General features: G+C 46.3%; 1 protein-coding gene across 1 annotated transcript in view; it reads right to left on the bottom strand.

Annotated features, from left to right (window-relative positions):
* The window catches only part of LOC311491110 (uncharacterized protein), a gene marked incomplete at both ends in the record, with an annotated part of 34725 nt that extends 14695 nt beyond the window's left edge, over nucleotides 1-20030 (bottom strand). Inside the window, 2 exons of the mRNA XM_084548974.1 lie at nucleotides 8106-9295; nucleotides 19990-20030. Of these exons, the coding sequence (XP_084405100.1) occupies nucleotides 8106-9295; nucleotides 19990-20030 (1231 nt within the window). The remainder of the gene's footprint in view (nucleotides 1-8105; nucleotides 9296-19989) is intronic.
* Between the last annotated feature and the right edge of the window lie 1553 nt (nucleotides 20031-21583).

Genomic DNA, 21583 nt, shown 5'->3' with positions numbered 1-21583 from the left:
AGCAGTAGTTGTGGTTGGGGCAGCAGTGGTTGTTGTCGTGGTTGGTGCAGCAGTTGTAGTTGGTGGAGTAGTTGTTGTAGTTGGTGCAGCAGTCGTTGTGGTTGGGGCAGCAGTGGTTGTTGTCGTGGTTGGTGCAGCAGTAGTTGTGGTTGGGGCAGCAGTGGTTGTTGTCGTGGTTGGTGCAGCAGTAGTTGTGGTTGGGGCAGCAGTGGTTGTTGTCGTGGTTGGTGCAGCAGTAGGTGTTGTAGTTGGTGCAGCACTTGTGGTTGGAGCATTAGTAGTTGTTGTAGTTGGTGCAGCAATAGTTGTTGTAGTTGGTGCAGCAGTTGTTGTCGTCGGTGCAGCAGTTGTTGTTGTGGTTGGTGCATCCGTACTTGTGGTTGGGGCAGCAGTGGTTGTTGTCTTGGTTGGTGCAGCAGTCGTTGTTGTAGTTGGTGCAGCAGTGGTTGTGGTTGAAGCAGTAGTTTTTGATGTTGTAGTTGGTGCAGCAGTAGTTGTTGTAGTTGGTGCAGCAGTTGTTGTAGTTGGTGCAGCAGTGGTTGTGGGTGGAGCAGCCGTACTTGTTGTAGTTGGTGCAGCAGTGGTTGTAGTTGGTGCAGCAGTTGTTGTTGTGGTTGGGGCAGCAGTTGTTGTTGTAGATGGTGCAGCAGTGGTTTTTGTGGTTGTGGTTGGAGCAGCCGTACTTGTTGTAGTAGGTGCAGCAGTGGTTGTAGTTGGTGCAGCAGTTGTTGTTGTAGTTGGTGCAGCAGTTGTTGTAGTTGGTGCAGCAGTTGTTGTTGTAGTTGGTGCAGTAATTGTTGTTGTTGGTGCAGCAGTGGTTGTAGTCGGTGCAGCAGTTGTTGTTGTGGTTGGTGCGTCCGTACTTGTGGTTGGGGCAGCAGTGGTTGTTGTCGTGGTTGGTGCAGCAGTAGTTGTTGTAGTTGGTGCAGCAGTAGTTGTTGGAGTTGGTGCAGCAGTTGTTGAAGTTAGTGCAGCAGTGGCTGTGGTTGGAGCAGCAGCAGTTGTTGTAGTTGGTGTAGCAGTGGTTGTAGTTGGTGCAGCAGTTGTTGTGGTTGGGGCAGTAGTTGTTGTGGTTGGGGCAGCAGTTGTTGCAGTTGGTGCAGCAGTGGTTGTTGTGGTTGCAGCAGTAGTTGTTGTCGTTGGTGCAGTAGTGGTCGTAGTAGTTGGGGCAGCAGTTGTTGTGGTTGGAGCAGCAGTAGTTGTTGGTGCAGCAGTGGTTGTGGTTAGAGGAAGAGTTGTTGTTGTTTTTGTTGTAGTTGGTGCTGCAGTTGTTGTGGTTGTGGTTGGAGCAGTAGTTGTTGCTGTTGTCGTTGGTGCAGTTGTTGTTGTTGTCGTTGGTGCAGTAGTTGTTGTTGTTGGTGCAGCAGTGGTTGGAGCAGTAGTTGTTGTTGTAGTAGTTGGTGCTGCAGTTATTGCTGTAGTTGGTGCAGCAGTTGTTGTTGGTGCAGCAGTGGTTGTGGTTAGAGGAGGAGTTGTTGTTGTTGTTGTAGTTGGTGCTGCAGTTGTTGTTGTAGTTGGTGCAGCAGTTGTGGTTGTGGTTGGAGCAGCAGTTGTTATGGTTGGGGCAGCAGTAGTTGTTGTGGTTGGTGCAGTAGTGGTAGAAGTAGTTGGGGCAGCAGTTGTTGTGGTTGGAGAAGTAGTTGTTGCTGTTGTAGTTGGTGCTGCAGTGGTTGTTGTCGTGGTTGGTGCAGCAGTAGTTGTTGTAGTTGGTGCAGCAGTAGTTGTTGTTGGTGCAGCAGTGGTTCTGGTTGGAGCAGTTGTTGTTGTTGTAGTTGGTGCTGCAGTTGTTGTAGTCGGTGCAGCAGTTGTTGTTGTGGTTGGTGCATCCGTACTTGTGGTTGGGGCAGCAGTGGTTGTTGTCTTGGTTAGTGCAGCAGTAGTTGTTGTAGTTGGTGCAGCGTTTGTGGTTGGAGCATTAGCAGTTGTTGTAGTTGGTGCAGCAGAAGTTGTTGTAGTTGGTGCAGCAGTTGTTGTCGTTGGTGCAGCAGTGGTTGTGGTTGGAGCAGAAGTTCTTGATGTTGTAGTTGGTGCAGCAGTAGTTGTTGTAGTTGGTGCAGCAGTTGTTGTAGTTGGTGCAGCAGTGGTTGTGGTTGGAGCAGCCGTAGTTGTTGTAGTTGGTGCAGCAGTGGTTGTAGTTGGTGCAGCAGTTGTTGTTGTGGTTGGGGCAGCACTTGTTGCTGTCGATGTTTCAGCAGTGGTTGTTGTGGTTGTGGTTGAAGCAGTAGTTGTTGCTATTGTAGTTAGTGCTGCAGTTGTTGTTGTAGTTGGTGCAGTAGTTGTTGTTGTTGGTGCAGCAGTTGTTGTAGTTGGAGCACTAGTTGTTGTTGTTGTTGTAGTTGGTGCTGCAGTTGTTGTAGTCGGTGCAGCAGTTGTTGTTGTGGTTGGTGCATCCGTACTTGTGGTTGGGGCAGCAGTGTTTGATGTCTTGGTTGGTGCAGCAGTAGTTGCTGTAGTTGGTGCAGCACTTGTGGTTGGAGCATGAGTAGTTGTTGTAGTTGGTGCAGCAATAGTTGTTGTAGTTGGTGCAGCAGTTGTTGTCGTTGGTGCAGCAGTGGTTGCGGTTGGAGCAGCAGTAGTTGTTGATGTTGTAGTTGGTGCTGCAGTTGTTGCTGTAGTTGGTGCAGCAGTTGTTGTTGATGCAGCAGTGGTTGTGGTTGGAGCAGTAGTTGTTGTTGTTGTAGTTGGTGCTGCAGTTGTTGTCGTAGTTGGGGCAACAGTTGTTGTGGTTGGAGCAGCAGTAGTTGTTTTAGTTGGTGCAGCAGTTGTTGTTGTGGTGGGAGGAGCAGTTGTTGTAGTAGCTGGTTCAGTAGTGGTAGCAGTAGTTGGTGCAGCAGTTGTTGTGGTTGGAGCAGCAGTAGTTGTTGTAATTGGTTTAGCAGTAGTTCTCGTAGTGGGTGCAGCAGTCGTTGTGGTTGGGGCAGCAGTAGTTGTTGTAGTTGGTGCAGCACTTGTTGTGATTGGAGCATTAGTAGTTGCTGTAGTTGGTGCAACAGTAGTTGTTGTAGTTGGTGCAGCAGTAGTTGTGGTTGGGGCAGCAGTGGTTGTTGTCGTTGGTGCAGTAGTGGTAGTAGTTGCGGCAGCAGTTGTTGTGGTTGGAGCAGCAGTTGTTGTTGTCGTTGGTGGAGCAGTAATTCTTGTAGTTGGTGCAGCAGTAGTTATTGGAGTTGGTCCAGCAGTTGTTGTAGTTGGAGCAGTAGTTGTTCCTGTTGTAGTTGGTGCTGCAGTTGTTGTTGTACTTGGTGCAGTAGTTGTTGTTGTTGGTGCAGCAGTGGTTGTGGTTGGAGCAGTAGTTGTTGTTGTTGTTGAAGCTGGTGCTGCAGTTGTTGTAGTTGGTGTATCAGCTGTTGTTGTGGTTGGTGGATCAGTAGTTGTGGTTGGGGCAGCAGTGGTTGTTGTAGTTGGTTCAGCAGTAGTTGTTGTAGTTGGTGCAGAAGTAGTTGTTGTAGTTGGTTCAGCAGTTGTTGTTGTTTTGGCTGGGGCAGCAGTTGCTGTCATCGTTGGTGCAGCAGTGGTTGTTGTGGTTGGAGCAACAGTTGTTGTAGTTGGTGCAGCAGTAGTTGTCGTCGTTGGTGCAGCAGTAGTTGTGGTTCGGACAGCAGTGGTTGTTGTCGTTGTTGGTGCAACAGTAGTTGTTGTAGTTGGTGCAGCAGTGGTTGTGGGTGGAGGAGTGGTAGTTGTTGTAGTTGGTGCATCAGTGGTTGTAGTTGGTGCAGCAGTAGTTGTTGTAGTTGGTGCAGCAGTGGCTGTAGTTGGAGCAGTAGTTGTTGTTGTTGTAGTTGGTGCAGCAGTAGTTGTGGTTGGGGCAGAAGTGGTTGTTGTCGTTGGTGCAGCAGTTGTTGTTGTGGTTGGGGCAGCAGTTGTTGTTGTGGTTGGGGCAGCAGTTGTTGTTGTAGTTGGTGGAGCAGTAATTCTTGTAGTTGGTGCAGCAGTAGTTATTGGAGTTGGTCCAGCAGTTGTTGGAGTTGGAGCAGTAGTTGTTGCTGTTGTAGTTGGTGCTGCAGTTGTTGTTGTAGTTGGTGCAGTAGTTGTTGTTGTAGTTGGTGCAGTAGTTGTTGTTGTTGGTGCAGCAGTGGTTGTGGTTGGAGCAGCAGTAGTTGTTGTAGTTGGTGCAGCAGTTGTTGTTGTGGTTGGGGCAGCAGTAGTTGTTGTAGTTGGTGCAGCAGCTGTTGTTGTGGTTGGTGGATCAGTACTTGTGGTTGGGGCAGCAGTGGTTGTTGTAGTTGGTTCAGCAGTAGTTATTGTAGTTGGTGCAGCAGTAGTTGTTGTAGTTGGTTCAGCAGTTGTTGTTGTTTTGGCTGGGGCAGCAGTTGCTGTCATCGTTGGTGCAGCAGTGGTTGTTAAGGTTGGAGCAACAGTTGTTGTAGTTGGTGCAGCAGTAGTTGTCGTTGTTGGTGCAGCAGCAGTTGTGGTTAGGACAGCAGTGCTTGTTGTCGTTGTTGGTGCAGCAGTAGTTGTTGTAGTTGGTGCAGCAGTGGCTGTAGTTGGAGCAGTAGTTGTTGTTGTTGGTGCATTAGTACTTGCGGTTGGGGCAGCAGTGGTTGTTGTCTTGGTTGGTGCAGCAGTAGTTGTTGTAGTTGGTGCAGCACTTGCTGTTGGAGCATTAGGAGTAGTTGTAGTTGGTGCAGCAGTGGTTGTGGTTGGACCAGTAGTTGTTGTTGTTGTCGTTGGTGCTGCAGTTGTTGTTGTAGTTGGTGCTGCAGTTGTTGTTGTAGTTGGTGCAGCAGTTGTGGTTGGAGCAGGAGTTTTTGTAGTAGTGGGTGCTGCAGATGGTGTTGTGGTTGGTGCAGCAGTTGTTGTAGTAGTTGGTGCTGCAGTTGTTGTAGTTGGTGCAGCAGTGGCTGTGGTTGGAGCACCAGTAGTTGTTGTAGTTGGTGCAGCAGTGGTAGAAGTAGTTGTTGCAGCAGTTGTTGTGGTTGGAGCAGCAGGAGTTGTTGTAGTTGGTGCAGCAGTGGTTGTTGTCGTTGGGGCAGCAGTAATTGTTGCAGTTGGTGCAGCAGTTGTTGTAGTTGGTGCAGCAGTGGTTGTGGTTGGAGCAGTGGTTGTCGTAGTTGGTGCAGCAGTAGTTGTGGTTAGGACAGCAGTGGTTGTTGTCGTTGTTGGTGCAGCAGTAGTTGTTGTAGTTGGTGCAGCAGTGGTTGTGGGTGGAGCAGTGGTAGTTGTTGTAGTTGGTGCATTAGCGGTTGTAGTTGGTGCAGCAGTTGTTGTTGTAGTTGGTGCTGCAGTGGTTGTTGTCGTTGGTGCAATAGTGGTAGAAGTAGTTGGGGCAGCAGTTGTTGTGGTTGGAGCAGCAGCAGTTGTTGTAGTTGGTGCAGCAATGGTTGTAGTTGGTGCAGCAGTTGTTGTTGTGGTTGTGGTTGGAGCAGTAGTTGTTGCTGTAGTTGGTGCAGTAGTTGTTGTTGTTGGTGCAGCAGTGGTTGTGGTTGGAGGAGTAGTTGTTGTCGTTGTAGTTGGTGGTGCAGTTGTTGCAGCAGTTGTTGTTGTTGGTGCAGCAGTGGTTGTGGTTAGAGGAGTTGTTGTTGTTGTTGTAGTTGGTGCTGCAGTTGTTGTTGTAGTTGGTGCAGCAGTTGTGGATGTGGTTGGAGCAGCAGTTGTTATGGTTGGGGCAGCAGTAGTTGTTGTGGTTGGTGCAGTAGTGGTAGAAGCAGTTGGGGCAGCAGTTGTTGTGGTTGGCGCAGAAGTAGTTGTTGTAGTTGGTGCAGCAGTGGTTGTTGTGGTTGTGGTTGGAGAAGTAGTTGTTGCTGTTGTAGTTGGTGCTGCAGTTGTTGTTGTAGTTGGTGTAGTAGTTGTTGTTGTTGGTGCAGCAGTGGTTGTGGTTGGAGCAGCAGTTGTTGTTGTTGTTGTAGTTGGTGCTGCAGTTGTTGTCGTTGGTGCATCAGTTGTTGTTGTTGTTGGTGCATCAGTACTTATGGTTGGGGCAGCAGTCGTTGTTGTCGTGGTTGTTGCAGCAGTAGTTGTTGTAGTTGGTGCAGCACTTGTTGTTGGAGCATTAGTAGTTGTTGTCGTTGGTGCAGCAGTAGTTGTTTTAGTTGGTGCAGCAGTGGTTGTAGTTGGTGCAGGAGTGGTTGTTGTAGTTGATGCAGTAGTTGTTGTAGCTGGAGCAACAGTTGTTGATGTAGTTGATGCTGCAGTTGTTCTAGTTGGTGCAGCAGTTGTTGTTGTGGTTGATGCAGCACTTGTTGTGGTTAGCTCATTAGTAGTTGTTGTAGTTGGTGCATCAGTAGTTGTTGGAGATGGTGCAGCAGTGGCTGTGGTTGGAGCAGCAGTACTTGTTGTAGTTGGTGCAGCAGTGGTTGTAGTTGGTGCAGCAGTAGTTGTTGTAGTTGATGCAGCAGTGGCTGTGGTTGGAGCAGCAGTGGTTGTGGTTGGGGTAGCAGAAGTTGTTGTCTTTCGTGCAGTAGGGGTGGAAGTAGTTGGGGCAGCAGTTGTTGTGGTTGGAGCAGCAGTAGTTGTTGTAGTTGGTACAGAAGTAGTTGTGGTTGGGGCAGCAGTGGTTGTTGTCGTGGTTGGTGCAGCAGTAGTTGTAGTCGGTGCAGCAGTGGTTGTGGTTGGAGCAGCGGTAGTTGTAGTTGGTGCAGCAGTGGTTGTGGTTGGAGCAGTAGTTGTTGTTGTTGTAGTCGGTGTTGCAGTTGTTGTTGTACTTGGTGCAGCAGTTGTTTTTGTGGTTGGAGCAGCAGTTGTTATGGTTGGAGCAGCAGTAGTTGTTGTAGTTGGTGCAGCAGTTGTTGTAGTTGGTACAGCAGTGGCTGCAGTTGGAGCAGGAGTTGTTGTTGTTGTAGTTGGTGCTGCAGTTGTTGCAGTAGTTGGTGCAGCAGTTGTTGTTGGTGCCGCAGTACTTGTGGTTGGGGCAGCAGTGGTTGTCGTCTTGGTTGATGCAGCAGTAGTTGTTGTAGTTGGTGCAGCACTTGTTGTTGGAGCATAAGTAGTTGTTGTAGTTGGTTCAGCAGTAGTTGTTGCAGTTGGAGCAGTAGTTGTAGTTGGTACAGCAGTAGTTGTGGTTGGAGCAGTAGTTGTTGTTGTTGTAGTTGGTGCTGCAGTTGTTGCTGTAGTTGGTGCAGCAGTTGTTGTGGTTGGAGCAGCAGTTGTTGTGGTTGGGGCAGCAGTTGTTGTTGTAGTTGGTGCAGCAGTGGCTGTTGTGGTTGGAGCAACAGTTGTTGTAGTTGGTTCAGCAGTTGCTGTTGTTGTGGCTGGGGCAGCAGTTGTTTTCATCGTTGGTGCAGCAGTGGTTGATGTGGTTGCAGCAGTAGTTGTTGTAGTTGGAGACGCAGTAGTTGTTGTAGTTGGTGCAGCAGTTGTTGTTGTAGTTGGTGCAGCAGTGGTTGTGGGTGGAGCAGTGGTAGTTGTTGTAGTTGGTGCAGCAGTTGTTGTTGTTGTTGCAGCAGTAGTTGTGGTTGGAGCATTAGTTGTTGTTGTTGTTGCTGTTGTAGTTGGTGCTGCAGTTGTTGTTGTAGTTGGTGCAGCAGTTGTGGTTGTGGTTGGAGCAGCAGTTGTTGTGGTTGGGGCAGCAGAAGTTGTTGTCGTTCGTTCAGTAGGGGTAGAAGTAGTTGGGGCAGCAGTTGTTGTGGTTGGAGCAGCAGTAGTTGTTGTAGTTGGTGCAGCAGTTGTTGTTGTGGCTGGAGCAGGAGTTGTTGTAGTAGTTGGTGCTGCAGTTGGTGTTGTGGTTGGTGCTGCAGTTGTTGTAGTTGGTTCAACAGTTGCTGTTGTTGTGGCTGGGGCAGCAGTTGTTGTCATCGTTGGTGCAGCAGTGGTTGTTGTGGTTGCAGCAGTAGTTGTTGTAGTTGGTGCAGCAGTAGTTGTGGTTTGGGCAGCAGTGGTTGTTGTCGTTGGTGCAGTAGTGGCAGAAGTAGTTGGGGCAGCAGTTGTTGTGGTTGAAGCAGCAGTAGTTGTTGCAGTTGGTGAAACAGTTGTTGTGGTTGGTGCAGCAGTTGTTGTAGTTGGTGCAGCAGTAGTTGTTGGAGGTGGTGCAGCAGTAGTTGTCGTTGGTGCAGCAGTGGTTGTGGTTAGAGCAGCAGTAGTTGTTGTAGTTGGTGCAGCAGTGGTTGTAGTTGGTGCAGCAGTTGTTGTTGTAGTTGGTGCAGCAGCTGTTGCTGTGGTTGGTGCATCAGCACTTGTGGTTGGGGCAGCAGTGGTTGTTGTAGTTGGTGCAGCAGTGGTTGTGGTTGGAGCAGTAGTTGTTGTTGTAGTTGGTGCTGCAGTTGTTGTTGTAGTTGGTGCAGCAGTTGTTATGGTTGGAGCAGCAGTTGTTATGGTTGGTGCAGCAGTAGTTGTTGTAGTTGGTGCAGTAGTGGTAGAAGTAGTTGGGGCAGCAGTTGTTGTGGTTGGAGCAGCAGTAGTTGTTGTAGTTGGTGCAGCCGTGGTTGTTGTTGTTGGAGCAACAGTTGTTGTAGTTGGTTCAGCAGCAGTTGTTGTTGTAGTTGGTGCAGTAGTTGTTGTTGTGGTTGGAGCAACAGTTGTTGTAGTTGGTGCAGCAGTAGTTGTTGGAGTTGGTGCAGCAGTAGTTGTTGTTGGTGCAGCAGTGGTTGTTGTAGTTGGTGTAGCAGCTGTTGTTGTGGTTGGTGCATCAGTACTTGTGGTTGGGGCAGCAGTGGTTGTTGTCGTGGTTGGTGCAGCAGTAGTTGTAGTTGGTGCTGCAGTTGTTGTTGTAGTTGGTGCAGCAGTTGTTGTGGTTGGAGCAGCAGTTGTTATGGTTGGTGCAGCAGTAGTTGTTGTAGTTGGTGCAGTAGTGGTAGAAGTAGTTGGGGCAGCAGTTGTTGTGGTTGGAGCAGCAGTAGTTGTTGTAGTTGGTGCAGCAGTGGTTGTTGTGGTTGGAGCAGTAGTTGTTGCTGTTGTAGTTGGCGCAGCAGTTGTTGTGGTTGGGTCAGCAGTTGTTGTTGTAGTTGGTGCAGCCGTGGTTGTTGTGGTTGGAGGAATAGTTGTTGTAGTTGGTTCAGCAGCAGTTGTTGTAGTTGGTGCAGCAGATGTTGTTGTGGTTGGAGCAACAGTTGTTGTAGTTGGTGCAGCAGTTGTTGTTGTAGTTGGAGCAGCAGTTGTAGTTGGTGCAGCAGTGGTTCTGGTTGGAGCAGTAGTTGTTGTAGTTGTAGTTGGTGCTGCAGTTGTTGCTATAGTTGGTGCAGCAGTTGTTGTAGTTGGTGCAGCAGTAGTTGTTGGAGGTGGTGCAGCAGTAGTTGTCGTTGGTGCAGCAGTGGTTGTAGTTGGTGCAGCAGTTGTTGTTGTAGTTGGTGCAGCAGTGGTTGTAGTTGGTGCAGCAGTTGTTGTTGTAGTTGGTGCAGCAGCTGTTGCTGTGGTTGGTGCATCAGTACTTGTGGTTGGGGCAGCAGTGGTTGTTGTAGTTGGTGCAGCAGTGGTTGTGGTTGGAGCAGTAGTTGTTGTTGTAGTTGGTGCTGCAGTTGTTGTTGTAGTTGGTGCAGCAGTTGTTATGGTTGGAGCAGCAGTTGTTATGGTTGGTGCAGCAGTAGTTGTTGTAGTTGGTGCAGTAGTGGTAGAAGTAGTTGGGGCAGCAGTTGTTGTGGTTGGAGCAGCAGTAGTTGTTGTAGTTGGTGCAGCCGTGGTTGTTGTTGTTGGAGCAACAGTTGTTGTAGTTGGCTCAGCAGCAGTTGTTGTTGTAGTTGGTGCAGTAGTTGTTGTTGTGGTTGGAGCAACAGTTGTTGTAGTTGGTGCAGCAGTAGTTGTTGGAGTTGGTGCAGCAGTAGTTGTCGTTGGTGCAGCAGTGGTTGAAGTTGGTGCAGCAGTTGTTGTTGTTGTAGCTGGTGTAGCAGCTGTTGTTGTGGTTGGTGCAGCAGTGGTTGTTGTCGTGGTTGGTGCAGCAGTAGTTGTCGTTGGTGCAGCAGTGGTTGTGGTTGGAGCAGTAGTTGTTGTTGTTGGTGCAGCAGTGGTTGTAGTTGGAGCAGTAGATGTTGTTGCAGTTGGTGCTGCAGTTGTTGTTGTAGTTGGTGCAGCAGTTGTTGTGGTTGGAGCAGCAGTTGTTATGGTTGGTGCAGCAGTAGTTGTTGTAGTTGGTGCAGTAGTGGTAGAAGTAGTTGGGGCAGCAGTTGTTGTGGTTGGAGCAGCAGTAGTTGTTGTAGTTGGTGCAGCAGTGGTTGTTGTGGTTGGAGCAGTAGTTGTTGCAGTTGTAGTTGGCGCAGCAGTTGTTGTGGTTGGGTCAGCAGTTGTTGTTGTAGTTGGTGCAGCCGTGGTTGTTGTGGTTGGAGGAATAGTTGTTGTAGTTGGTTCAGCAGTTGTTGTTGTAGTTGGAGCAGCAGTTGTAGTTGGTGCAGCAGTGGTTCTGGTTGGAGCAGTAGTTGTTGTTGTTGTAGTTGGTGCTGCAGTTGTTGCTATAGTTGTTGCAGCAGTTGTTGTTGTTGCAGCAGTAATTGTGGTTGGAGCAGTAGTTGTTGTTGTTGTAGTTGGTGCTGCAGTTGTTGTTGTAGTTGGTGCAGCACTTGTGGTTGTGGTTGGAGCAGCAGTTGTTATGGTTGGGGCAGCAGAAGTTGTTGTCGTTCGTGCAGTAGGGGTAGAAGTAGTTGGGGCAGCAGTTGTTGTGGTTGGAGCAGCAGTAGTTGTTTTAGTTGGTGCAGCAGTTGTTGTTGTGGCTGGAGCAGGAGTTGTTGTAGTAGTTGGTGCTGCAGTTGGTGTTGTGGTTGGTGCAGCAGTTGTTGTAGTTGGTTCAACAGTTGCTGTTGTTGTGGCTGGGGCAGCAGTTGTTGTCATCGTTGGTGCAGCAGTGGTTGTTGTGGTTGCAGCAGTAGTTGTTGTAGTTGGTGCAGCAGTAGTTGTGGTTTGGGCAGCAGTGGTTGTTGTCGTTGGTGCAGTAGTGGCAGAAGTAGTTGGGGCAGCAGTTGTTGTGGTTGGAGCAGCAGTAGTTGTTGCAGTTGGTGCAGCAGTTGTTGTGGTTGGTGCAGCAGTTGTTGTAGTTGGTGCAGCAGTACTTGTTGGAGGTGGTGCAGCAGTAGTTGTCGTTGGTGCAGCAGTAGTTGCTGTAGTTGGTGCAGCAGTGGTTGGAGTTGGTGCAGCAGTTGTTGTTGTAGTTGGTGCAGCAGCTGTTGTTGTGGTTGGTGCATCAGTAGTTGTGGTTGTGGTTGGGGCAGCAGTGGTTGTTGTAGTTGGTGCAGCAGTAGTTGTGGTTTGGGCAGCAGTTGTGGTTGTGGTTGGAGCAGCAGTTGTTATGGTTGGGGCAGCAGAAGTTGTTGTCGTTCGTGCAGTAGGGGTAGAAGTAGTTGGTTTAGCAGTTGTTGTGGTTGGAGCAGCAGTAGTTGTTGTAGTTGGTGCAGCAGTTGTTGTTGTTCCTGGAGCAGGAGTTGTTGTAGTAGTTGGTGCTGCAGTTGGTGTTGTGGTTGGTGCAGCAGTTGTTGTAGTTGGTTCAACAGTTGCTGTTGTTGTGGCTGGGGCAGCAGTTGTTGTCATCGTTGGTGCAGCAGTGGTTGTTGTGGTTGCAGCAGTAGTTGTTGTAGTTGGTGCAGCAGTAGTTGTTGTAGTTGGTGCAGCAGTTGTTGTTGTGGCTGGAGCAGGAGTTGTTGTAGTAGTTGGTGCTGCAGTTGGTGTTGTGGTTGGTGCAGCAGTTGTTGTAGTTGGTTCAACAGTTGCTGTTGTTGTGGCTGGGGCAGCAGTTGTTGTCATCGTTGGTGCAGCAGTGGTTGTTGTGGTTGCAGCAGTAGTTGTTGCAGTTGGTGCAGCAGTAGTTGTCGTTGGTGCAGCAGTGGTTGTGGTTAGAGCAGCAGTAGTTGTTGTCGTTGGTGCAGCAGTGGTTGTAGTTGGTGCAGCAGTTGTTGTTGTAGTTGGTGCAGCAGCTGTTGTTGTGGTTGGTGCATCAGTACTTGTGGTTGGGGCAGCAGTGGTTGTTGTTGTTGTTGGTGCAGCAGTGGTTGTGGTTGGAGCAGTAGTTGTTGTTGTAGTTGGTGCTGCAGTTGTTGTTGTAGTTGGTGCAGCAGTTGTTGTGGTTGGAGCAGCAGTTGTTATGGTTGGTGCAGCAGTAGTTGTTGTAGTTGGTGCAGTAGTGGTTGTTGTGGTTGGAGCAGTAGTTGTTGCTGTTGTAGTTGGCGCAGCAGTTGTTGTGGTTGGGTCAGTAGTTGTTGTTGTAGTTGGTGCAGCAGTTGTTGTTGTGGTTGGAGCAACAGTTGTTGTAGTTGGTGCAGCAGTAGTTGTCGTAGTTGGTGCAGCAGTAGTTGTGGTTGGGGCAGCAGTGGTTGTTGTCATGGTTGGTGCAGCAGTAGTTGTTGTAGTTGGTGCAGCAGTTGTTGTTGTGGTTGGGGCAGCAGTTGTAGTTGATGTAGCTGTGGTTGTGGTTGGAGCAGCGGTAGTTGTTGTAATTGGTGAAGCAGTGGTTGTGGTTGGAGCAGCTGTAGTTGTTGTAGTTGGTGAAGCAGTGGTTGTAGTTGTTGCATCAGTAGTTGTTGTAGTTGGTGCAGCAGTGGCTGTAGTTGGAGCAGTAGTTGTTGTTGTTGTAGTTGGTGCTGAAGTTGTTGTTGTTGTTGGTGCATCAGTAGTTGTGGTTGGGGCAGCAGTGGTGGCTGTCTTGGTTGGTGCTGCAGTTGTTGCTGTAGTTTGTGCAGCAGTTGTTGTTGGTGCAGCAGTGGTTGTGGTTGGAGCAGTAGTTGTTGTTGTTGTTGTTGTAGTTGGTGCTGCAGTTGTTGTTGTAGTTGGTGCAGCAGTTGTTGTTTCCGGAGCAGCAGTTGTTGTAGTAGTTGGTGCTGCAATTGGTGGTGTGGTTGGTGCAGCAGTTGTTGTAGTTGGTGCAGCAGTGGCTGTGGTTGGAGCAGCAGTAGTTGTTGTAGTTGGTGCAGCAGTGGTTGTAGTTGGTGCAGCAGTTGTTGTGGTTGGGGCAGCAGTTGTTGTTGCAGTTGGTGCAGCAGTGGTTGTTGTGGTTGGAGCAACAGTTGTTGTAGTTGGTTCAGCAGTTGTTGTTGTGGCTGGGGCAGCAGTTGTTGTCATCGTTGGTGAAGCAGTGGTTGTTGTGGTTGCAGCAGTAGTTGTTGTAGTTGGTGCAGCAGTAGTTGTCGTAGTTGGTGCAGCAGTAGTTGTGGTTGGGCCAGCAGTGGTTGTTGTCGTTGGTGCAGTAGTGGTAGAAGTAGTTGGGGCAGCAGTTGTTGTGGTTGGAGCAGCAGTATTTGTTGTAGTTGGTGCAGCAGTTGTTGTTGTGGTTGGGGCAGCAGTTGTAGCTGATGTAGCTGTTGTTGTTGTAGTTGGTGTAGCAGTTGTTGTTGTAGTTGGTGCAGCAGTTGTTGTTGCTGGTGCAGTAGTAGTTGTTGTGGTTGGAGCATCAGTTGTTGATGTGGTTGGTGCAGCAGTAGTAGTTGTGGTTGGAACAGCAGTTGTTGTTGTAGTTGGTGCAACAGCAGTTGTTGTTGTAGTTGATGCAGCAGTTGTTGTGACTGAAGGAGCAGTTGTTGTTTTTGTTGCTGTTGCGGTTGGAGCAATGGTTGTTGTTGTGGTTGGAGCAGCAGTTGTTGTTGTAGTTGATGTAGCAGTTGTCGTTCTAGTTGGTGCAGTGGTAGTTGTTGTTTTAGCTGGTGCAGCTGTGGCTGTTGTGGTTGGAGCAGCAGTTGTTGTTGTAGTTGATGTAGCAGTTGTCGTTCTCGTTGGTGCAGTGGTAGTTGTTGTTTTAGCTGGTGCAGCTGTGGCTGTTGTGGTTGGAGCAGCAGTTGGTGTTGTAGTTGATGTAGCAGTTGTCGGTCTAGTTGGTGCAGTGGTAGTTGTTGTTTTAGCTGGTGCAGCTGTGGCTGTTGTGGTTGGAGCAGCAGTTGGTGTTGTAGTTGGTGTAGCAGTTGTTGTTGTTGTAGTTGGTGCAGAAGTTGTTGTGACTGGAGCAGCAGTTGTAGTTTGTGAAGTAGTAGTTGGAGCAGCAGTTGTTGTGGTTGTAGTTGGTGCAGCAGTAGTTGTTGTAGTTGGTGCAGTAGTGGTTGTTGTGGTTGGAGCAGTAGTTGTTGCTGTTGTAGTTGGCGCAGCAGTTGTTGTGGTTGGGTCAGTAGTTGTTGTTGTAGTTGGTGCAGCAGTTGTTGTTGTGGTTGGAGCAACAGTTGTTGTAGTTGGTGCAGCAGTAGTTGTCGTAGTTGGTGCAGCAGTAGTTGTGGTTGGGGCAGCAGTGGTTGTTGTCATGGTTGGTGCAGCAGTAGTTGTTGTAGTTGGTGCAGCAGTTGTTGTTGTGGTTGGGGCAGCAGTTGTAGTTGATGTAGCTGTGGTTGTGGTTGGAGCAGCGGTAGTTGTTGTAATTGGTGAAGCAGTGGTTGTGGTTGGAGCAGCTGTAGTTGTTGTAGTTGGTGAAGCAGTGGTTGTAGTTGTTGCATCAGTAGTTGTTGTAGTTGGTGCAGCAGTGGCTGTAGTTGGAGCAGTAGTTGTTGTTGTTGTAGTTGGTGCTGAAGTTGTTGTTGTTGTTGGTGCATCAGTAGTTGTGGTTGGGGCAGCAGTGGTGGCTGTCTTGGTTGGTGCTGCAGTTGTTGCTGTAGTTTGTGCAGCAGTTGTTGTTGGTGCAGCAGTGGTTGTGGTTGGAGCAGTAGTTGTTGTTGTTGTTGTTGTAGTTGGTGCTGCAGTTGTTGTTGTAGTTGGTGCAGCAGTTGTTGTTTCCGGAGCAGCAGTTGTTGTAGTAGTTGGTGCTGCAATTGGTGGTGTGGTTGGTGCAGCAGTTGTTGTAGTTGGTGCAGCAGTGGCTGTGGTTGGAGCAGCAGTAGTTGTTGTAGTTGGTGCAGCAGTGGTTGTAGTTGGTGCAGCAGTTGTTGTGGTTGGGGCAGCAGTTGTTGTTGCAGTTGGTGCAGCAGTGGTTGTTGTGGTTGGAGCAACAGTTGTTGTAGTTGGTTCAGCAGTTGTTGTTGTGGCTGGGGCAGCAGTTGTTGTCATCGTTGGTGAAGCAGTGGTTGTTGTGGTTGCAGCAGTAGTTGTTGTAGTTGGTGCAGCAGTAGTTGTCGTAGTTGGTGCAGCAGTAGTTGTGGTTGGGCCAGCAGTGGTTGTTGTCGTTGGTGCAGTAGTGGTAGAAGTAGTTGGGGCAGCAGTTGTTGTGGTTGGAGCAGCAGTATTTGTTGTAGTTGGTGCAGCAGTTGTTGTTGTGGTTGGGGCAGCAGTTGTAGCTGATGTAGCTGTTGTTGTTGTAGTTGGTGTAGCAGTTGTTGTTGTAGTTGGTGCAGCAGTTGTTGTTGCTGGTGCAGTAGTAGTTGTTGTGGTTGGAGCATCAGTTGTTGATGTGGTTGGTGCAGCAGTAGTAGTTGTGGTTGGAACAGCAGTTGTTGTTGTAGTTGGTGCAACAGCAGTTGTTGTTGTAGTTGATGCAGCAGTTGTTGTGACTGAAGGAGCAGTTGTTGTTTTTGTTGCTGTTGCGGTTGGAGCAATGGTTGTTGTTGTGGTTGGAGCAGCAGTTGTTGTTGTAGTTGATGTAGCAGTTGTCGTTCTAGTTGGTGCAGTGGTAGTTGTTGTTTTAGCTGGTGCAGCTGTGGCTGTTGTGGTTGGAGCAGCAGTTGTTGTTGTAGTTGATGTAGCAGTTGTCGTTCTCGTTGGTGCAGTGGTAGTTGTTGTTTTAGCTGGTGCAGCTGTGGCTGTTGTGGTTGGAGCAGCAGTTGGTGTTGTAGTTGATGTAGCAGTTGTCGGTCTAGTTGGTGCAGTGGTAGTTGTTGTTTTAGCTGGTGCAGCTGTGGCTGTTGTGGTTGGAGCAGCAGTTGGTGTTGTAGTTGGTGTAGCAGTTGTTGTTGTTGTAGTTGGTGCAGAAGTTGTTGTGACTGGAGCAGCAGTTGTAGTTTGTGAAGTAGTAGTTGGAGCAGCAGTTGTTGTGGTTGTAGTTGGTGCAGTAGTTGTTGTTGTAGTTGGTGCAGTCGTTGTAGTATTTGGTGGAACAGGACGAGGGCCAGTATTACACAATTTTTTTCGACAAATGGTTGGTCCCCTGCTGATGTTGCCCATATTTGCCATGAAAGGTACTGAACTCAGCTTAGCAGCAGCTTCATAGATGTTTGCAGATGCACAGCCAAAAGCAGGAGAACTGTTGGAGCCACTCGTCACTGTGGAAGAAAAATCACAGTGGAATATTTAATGTTTGTTGCTTTCCACTCTCAGATTTCAGGAAATGTATCTTTTATTGAAATATAGTGGTTTAACATCACATCTTACCGCAGATTCTTTTGGGGTGTGTGATACATTTGAGAGAAGAGCAAAGCTATGCTTTCAACTATCTTTTATAGTTACTGTCAGGGACGTGCGGTCAGGGGAGGCAGGTGAGGCAGTGCCTCACCTAGAATCATGAAAAGTAATGGCGCTAAAATAAACTATACTACTGATGAAATAAATCGTACTATTTGTCCATTGGTCGGTGATATAGATGCAATTTCTGTATGAGTTCCGTCATTTTGATCATTTTTATTGTCAAAATCGTTGAATATACGTATTTCTTGGGTGAATACAGGGAGCAACCGTAGGGGTGACGTGAGATGAGGCAGCGAGCTTCACCTCGGATTGCCTGTGGCTAACTCTCTATATGCCATCAGTATATTGGTTGTGTACATTTTTATCATGTGTCCCAATCTTCCATAGCCTAGTTAATGTATTTCATGAATGAGTGTAACATATTTAGTCTTCTTTATCTGACATTAAACCGCACTGAAAAAGCATGAGATGAGGCGTGTCAGTCAAAACAGGAAGTGGTGAAATGATGGAAGATATTTTGTTTAACAGTCTGTATTAAAAATGGATCAGATCATCATAAGATTTATTAACTCAATATTACTATGTATAATTTGATTATGGTGACGATTTGGTTTTAAATGCAAATCCATATTTCCATTTGTGTTTATTTTTTCTCATTGGGTAAATATGTCCTTATACCTGTGGAAAGAATACTCATTTGAAATATGAAACGTAAACAGTTAGTGTGAAAGCAGCCAATTGAATGACGAATTTAAGCTATTCCCTCGGGTTCATAATTGTAAATCTGTGCCTCACCATCCACGAACCTCACTGCACGTCACTGGTGTATTATAAAAATAGTCACACTGAAATGATAAAAGATGTTTTTTATTCCTGTTTTTGATGTAAATCTGTCTTGATTTGATTAGCAATGGAAAAATGTTTGGTTACTGTTTTGTAGTTGAATAATTAAAAGGCCAAAATCTTTAAAACTACTTTCAGCTTATCAAATGTTTTGATGAATTTCTTAAAGGGGAATTACTGATTTTTACAACCTGGACCTTATTTCTAGCATAAAATATCATCGTTTACTCACCAGTATCACTTTTGTTTAATTTGCACTTGTTCAGGAGATAATTAGATCAGCGTATATCCATATAGCGGGAGTGCTCAGGGCACCGAGACGCAGCCTCTAAATAATGCATTATCTGCCGTGAAACTCGTTCATTTCGCCAATATGTTGTTATGATACGCTAGTGCTATTCCCCATTGAGTCCGGAGTTACCTGTTATCATCATCTGTAGATTGACCTACAGACCACGGATGATGTCTTCTGACCTGGACGATGTCATCTCTGAGCTGCGTGCACACACGCTACAGTCAGCTTGTTTACCTGTAATTTGCTACTGCTAGTTTTTTGCAACATGGCTAAATATTTTCTGTAGGTCAATCTACAGACCCCGGATGATGATAGTAGGTAACTCCGGACTCAATTGGGAATAGCACTGGCATATCATAACAAAATATTGGTGAAATTATTTAGAGGCTGCGTCTCGGTGTCCTGATCACTCCCACTATATGGATATACGCTGTGCAAATGAAACTAAAGTGATACTGGTGAGCAAACAATGGTATTTTATGCTAGAAATAAGGTCCAGGTTGTAAAAAAACAGTAGTTCCCCTTTAATGTCACACTGCATTTTACTGTGTTGTATACAGTGTTTGGAATAACGCCGTTTAAAAGAACGGCGTTAGGTAACGACGTTATTTTTTCAGTAACGGGGTAATCTAACTAATTACTTTTCCCGTCGTTACAACGCCGTTAACGTTACTGGACGTTAAATGCGGTGTGTTGCTATGCATTGATTGAATAAACGGTGTAATCCGAATGCACCCCTGGCTCACCGCTAGTGAGGAGGTGGGTTAATAACGAGGTAAGCGATTATGATGGTAGCCAATCAGAGCCAGTGTTTTTACACACATGCATGCCAGCACACGCGCCACACACACACACACACACAACAGCTAAACAGAGATTCGATGAAGCAAGAGAGACAGCGAGTCAGGAGCAATCCGATGAAAAGTTGGCATTTTCAAGGTGGAGATATAAGCACTACTTCAATAAATAAAAAAATTCATTGTGGTCAAAGGGAGGAACGTGCATGTAATGTGTACATTATGTCCAGGAGCGAAGCCGTTGTCGACATCCGTTGTAAGTAACTCTAATTTAATGAAGCATCTCACGACGACACACAAAGCTAGTGGCCAAAAACACCGATACCTCCACCACAGATGATAGCTCGCCGTCTAAACCCTATCGAAATATAAATATTATATGTATAAATATAATATAAATATAAATATAAAATATAGCCTATATATAAATATCGAAAGTTATGTACAAACACCTGTCTGTTCTACTCATTTCAACTGAATTGTGAAAACTGCTCAAAAAAATCCAAATTCTTTGACATATAGCAACTTTTTTTTTTAACAGTAACGCAAATAGTTACTTTCCCTGGTAACGAGTTACCTTCATTATAGAGTAATTCAGTTACTAACTCAGTTACTTTATGGAACAAGTAGTGAGTAACTATAACTAATTACTTTTTTAAAGTAACGTTCCCAACACTGGTTGTATATAAAAACTGGAAGATTAACGGGTGCAGAATAAATTTTCATTTTGTTAATCTACAGCAGCGGTTCCCAAACGCTTTTGGCTGCGCACCCCCTTCAATGTCCCAACCGCGCTGACGCCCCCAATCCCCCACACCTTAAAAAAAACAAAAAAAAATCACAAGCTTTTTTATAGCCATATTAAAGGCAGCATGTTTAATCATGCTCAAGTTACCAGAACACACATATAACTAAATAATAACGATCACAACAATGCGCTCTCGCATTTGAATTAAACTGAAACATTTTTAACTGAAATTAAACTGTAACATTTTTAACTTAAAGCAACAAAGCTTCCACTTTTAAGAGCAAAGAGGATGGGTGACAGGCTCAGAGGCAGAAAGCAGATAAGTTGGGGGAAAGACATTTTCAGCCGCGTGAAACAAAAATTGCAGCAACTTTAAATGACCATGGAGCTAACACAACCCCGTCATCATAACAGTGGTTATGAAAATAAAATTAAAACACCAGTAATTTGAATTAAATTGTAATAAAGTTACACACGGCCCGCAACATAAATAACAAATAGCATAGACTCAAGAACAGATAAAAAAAAAAAGAGGATCCATCTGACGATTTTCAAGTGCAGCTCAGCTGGCTCAGTTACTTGCGCATATACAGTGCTTAGAAGAAGATAACTTCTTCTCCGCCATTGCATTTTTCATCTCGCGCAACCCCTAGAGGGAGTTCACGCACCCCCAGGGGTCCGCGCACCACACTTTGGGAATCCCTGATTTACAGTATTTGAAATGAAGACTTACCAGTTGCCTGAAAGCACCTGTCCTCCGTTCCTCTACATTGTAATGGGGTTGTGCATTGAGGGGTTGCACAAGAATTACACTGGAGGCTGTTATCCGCCGGAGTAGTCGGGACTGAAACAACAGAACAGAAAAAACAATGAAGGATTAAGATTTCAATGATACGATATGAAGGATGATTTCTTATGTCCGGAAATTGTCTGCTCTTAAATAAGCATCTGATCCATCTGTACTTACAAGCTAGAGTTTCTGTGTTGCATTTATCTGTGTTGCAGCACGAAGCAGATGCAAGTGCACTTGAAGTACCCAAGTTGACTGAAAATGTCTGAGGTCCTATGTCTAGACACTGGCCGTACGGAGCACACGCTTTGAAGATTTGCTGTACTGTAGTTCCAGATGAAGTTGCTACAGAGACAAAGAACAAGTTGTTAACTGGTTTAACTTCACAGATCATAATAAAAAAGGTGACACAAGAGATAAATCCTACCTGAAATGGAGGCTGTTATACACATCGTCTCTGAGCGACATTTTCGGAGTTTTGTTTTTGAACATGCCCTACCTATGCAGGTTTGACACCAAAGAGCCCCGGCTGCAGTCGAGAGAGAAAACAGTCAGTGAAATGATTCCTGCTTCACGAATGTCAAATCAAAAGTCTTCCATGGACAGAAACTATTTTGTTCTTGTGCAAAATATTTTTTATTTTTAGCTTATATTGGATAAAAGTGTTGTATTAGAGTAAAACACTATTTTCAGTAAGTATAGTAGCAGCGTGGTAAGAATAAGTAGAATTACCTGTGCTGGAGAGTGTCCAGAGGAGAGTCAGAGAAAGGATCAGCTTCATGATGGAGAACAAGTAAGTGCTGTTGATTAGTTTTCCTTGATGGGGAATCTGCAGCAGATCAGTATCACTGGTCTTTATATACTAGACTAGTGAACAGATTTACGTCTGATACATGCAAATAAGCTGCAGAGATTTGGGTGTGATCCCATTTTTTCAGCGTGATTGTTCAGACTGACATCCTTAACAACCTAGCATACCTTGGCACACCCTTCTTTAATTTAGTCTCGTTTACCTGTGGAGAACAATGTTGTCATGTAATTATCATCTGCATTTTTAATTAAGATGGTATTCCATGCTGGGAAGCAGGAATAACAACTTATTCAACTTGGTTGAATAACCAGGTTGAATAAGTGTACACTACAACTGTCCAGTGGACAGGTCTCCAGTCTATCACAGGGCTAACACAGAGAGACACTCACACCTACGACCAATTTAGAATCACCAATGAACCTAACCAGCATGTCTTTGGACGGTGGGAGGAAGCTGGAGTACCTGGAGAGAACCCACGCAGACACAAGGAGAACATGCAAACTACACACAGAAAGGAACCAGTCAGCCCATGGATTAGAACCCAGAACCTTGTGGCTGTGAGGCATCAGTGCTAACCACCACACCACTGTGCCACCCCAAAATTTATATATTTCATTCAACAAAACTGTTGTGAAAACATCTTTCTTCTGGTTTTTCTTGTTTTTTCGTTTATAGACTATTAACTTCTCTAATCATCAGTGTCAATTCAAATCAGTCATTTACTTTTGAATTTTTGACCACAGTTTCATTTCATCTCTTATTTACTTGATGTTGCCATTGATGCAAAAATGATGTGCGTGACATTTCTTTGCTAGGGAGGCAAGAATTATCACACCCATGTGCTATTCATTGTTTACCAACTGGAATGTCGTTCGGTTATGCCAATATGTTTGTACTGCACCGCTTTACCTGCGTCTTGTGACATTACCGAAAGCAAAAGGTCTATAGAAGTCTATGGTCATAGTCAATTCCAGAGAGACGCATCACACCCTGGATAGTCTCCAGTTTATTAGAGACTGTTGACACTCGCATACCTACTAGCAATTAAGAAACACAAACACTAACACATTGGGCTTTGGAATGTGGGACGAAGCTAGAGGACAACAGTGCAGGAAGAATCTGATACTGACCAGCAGATTTAACTCTTTAGGCAACAGCCAGTAATCATCACCACCTTTCTGACGCTGTTTCAACATCAGTTGAAAATTAG

This window comes from Chelon labrosus, assembly GCF_963514085.1.
Source record: "Chelon labrosus genome assembly, chromosome: 7".
NCBI classification, from domain to species: Eukaryota; Metazoa; Chordata; class Actinopteri; order Mugiliformes; family Mugilidae; genus Chelon; species Chelon labrosus.
Note: the sequence above shows the minus strand (reverse complement) of the source record. Positions and strands in the feature narration are given on the sequence as shown.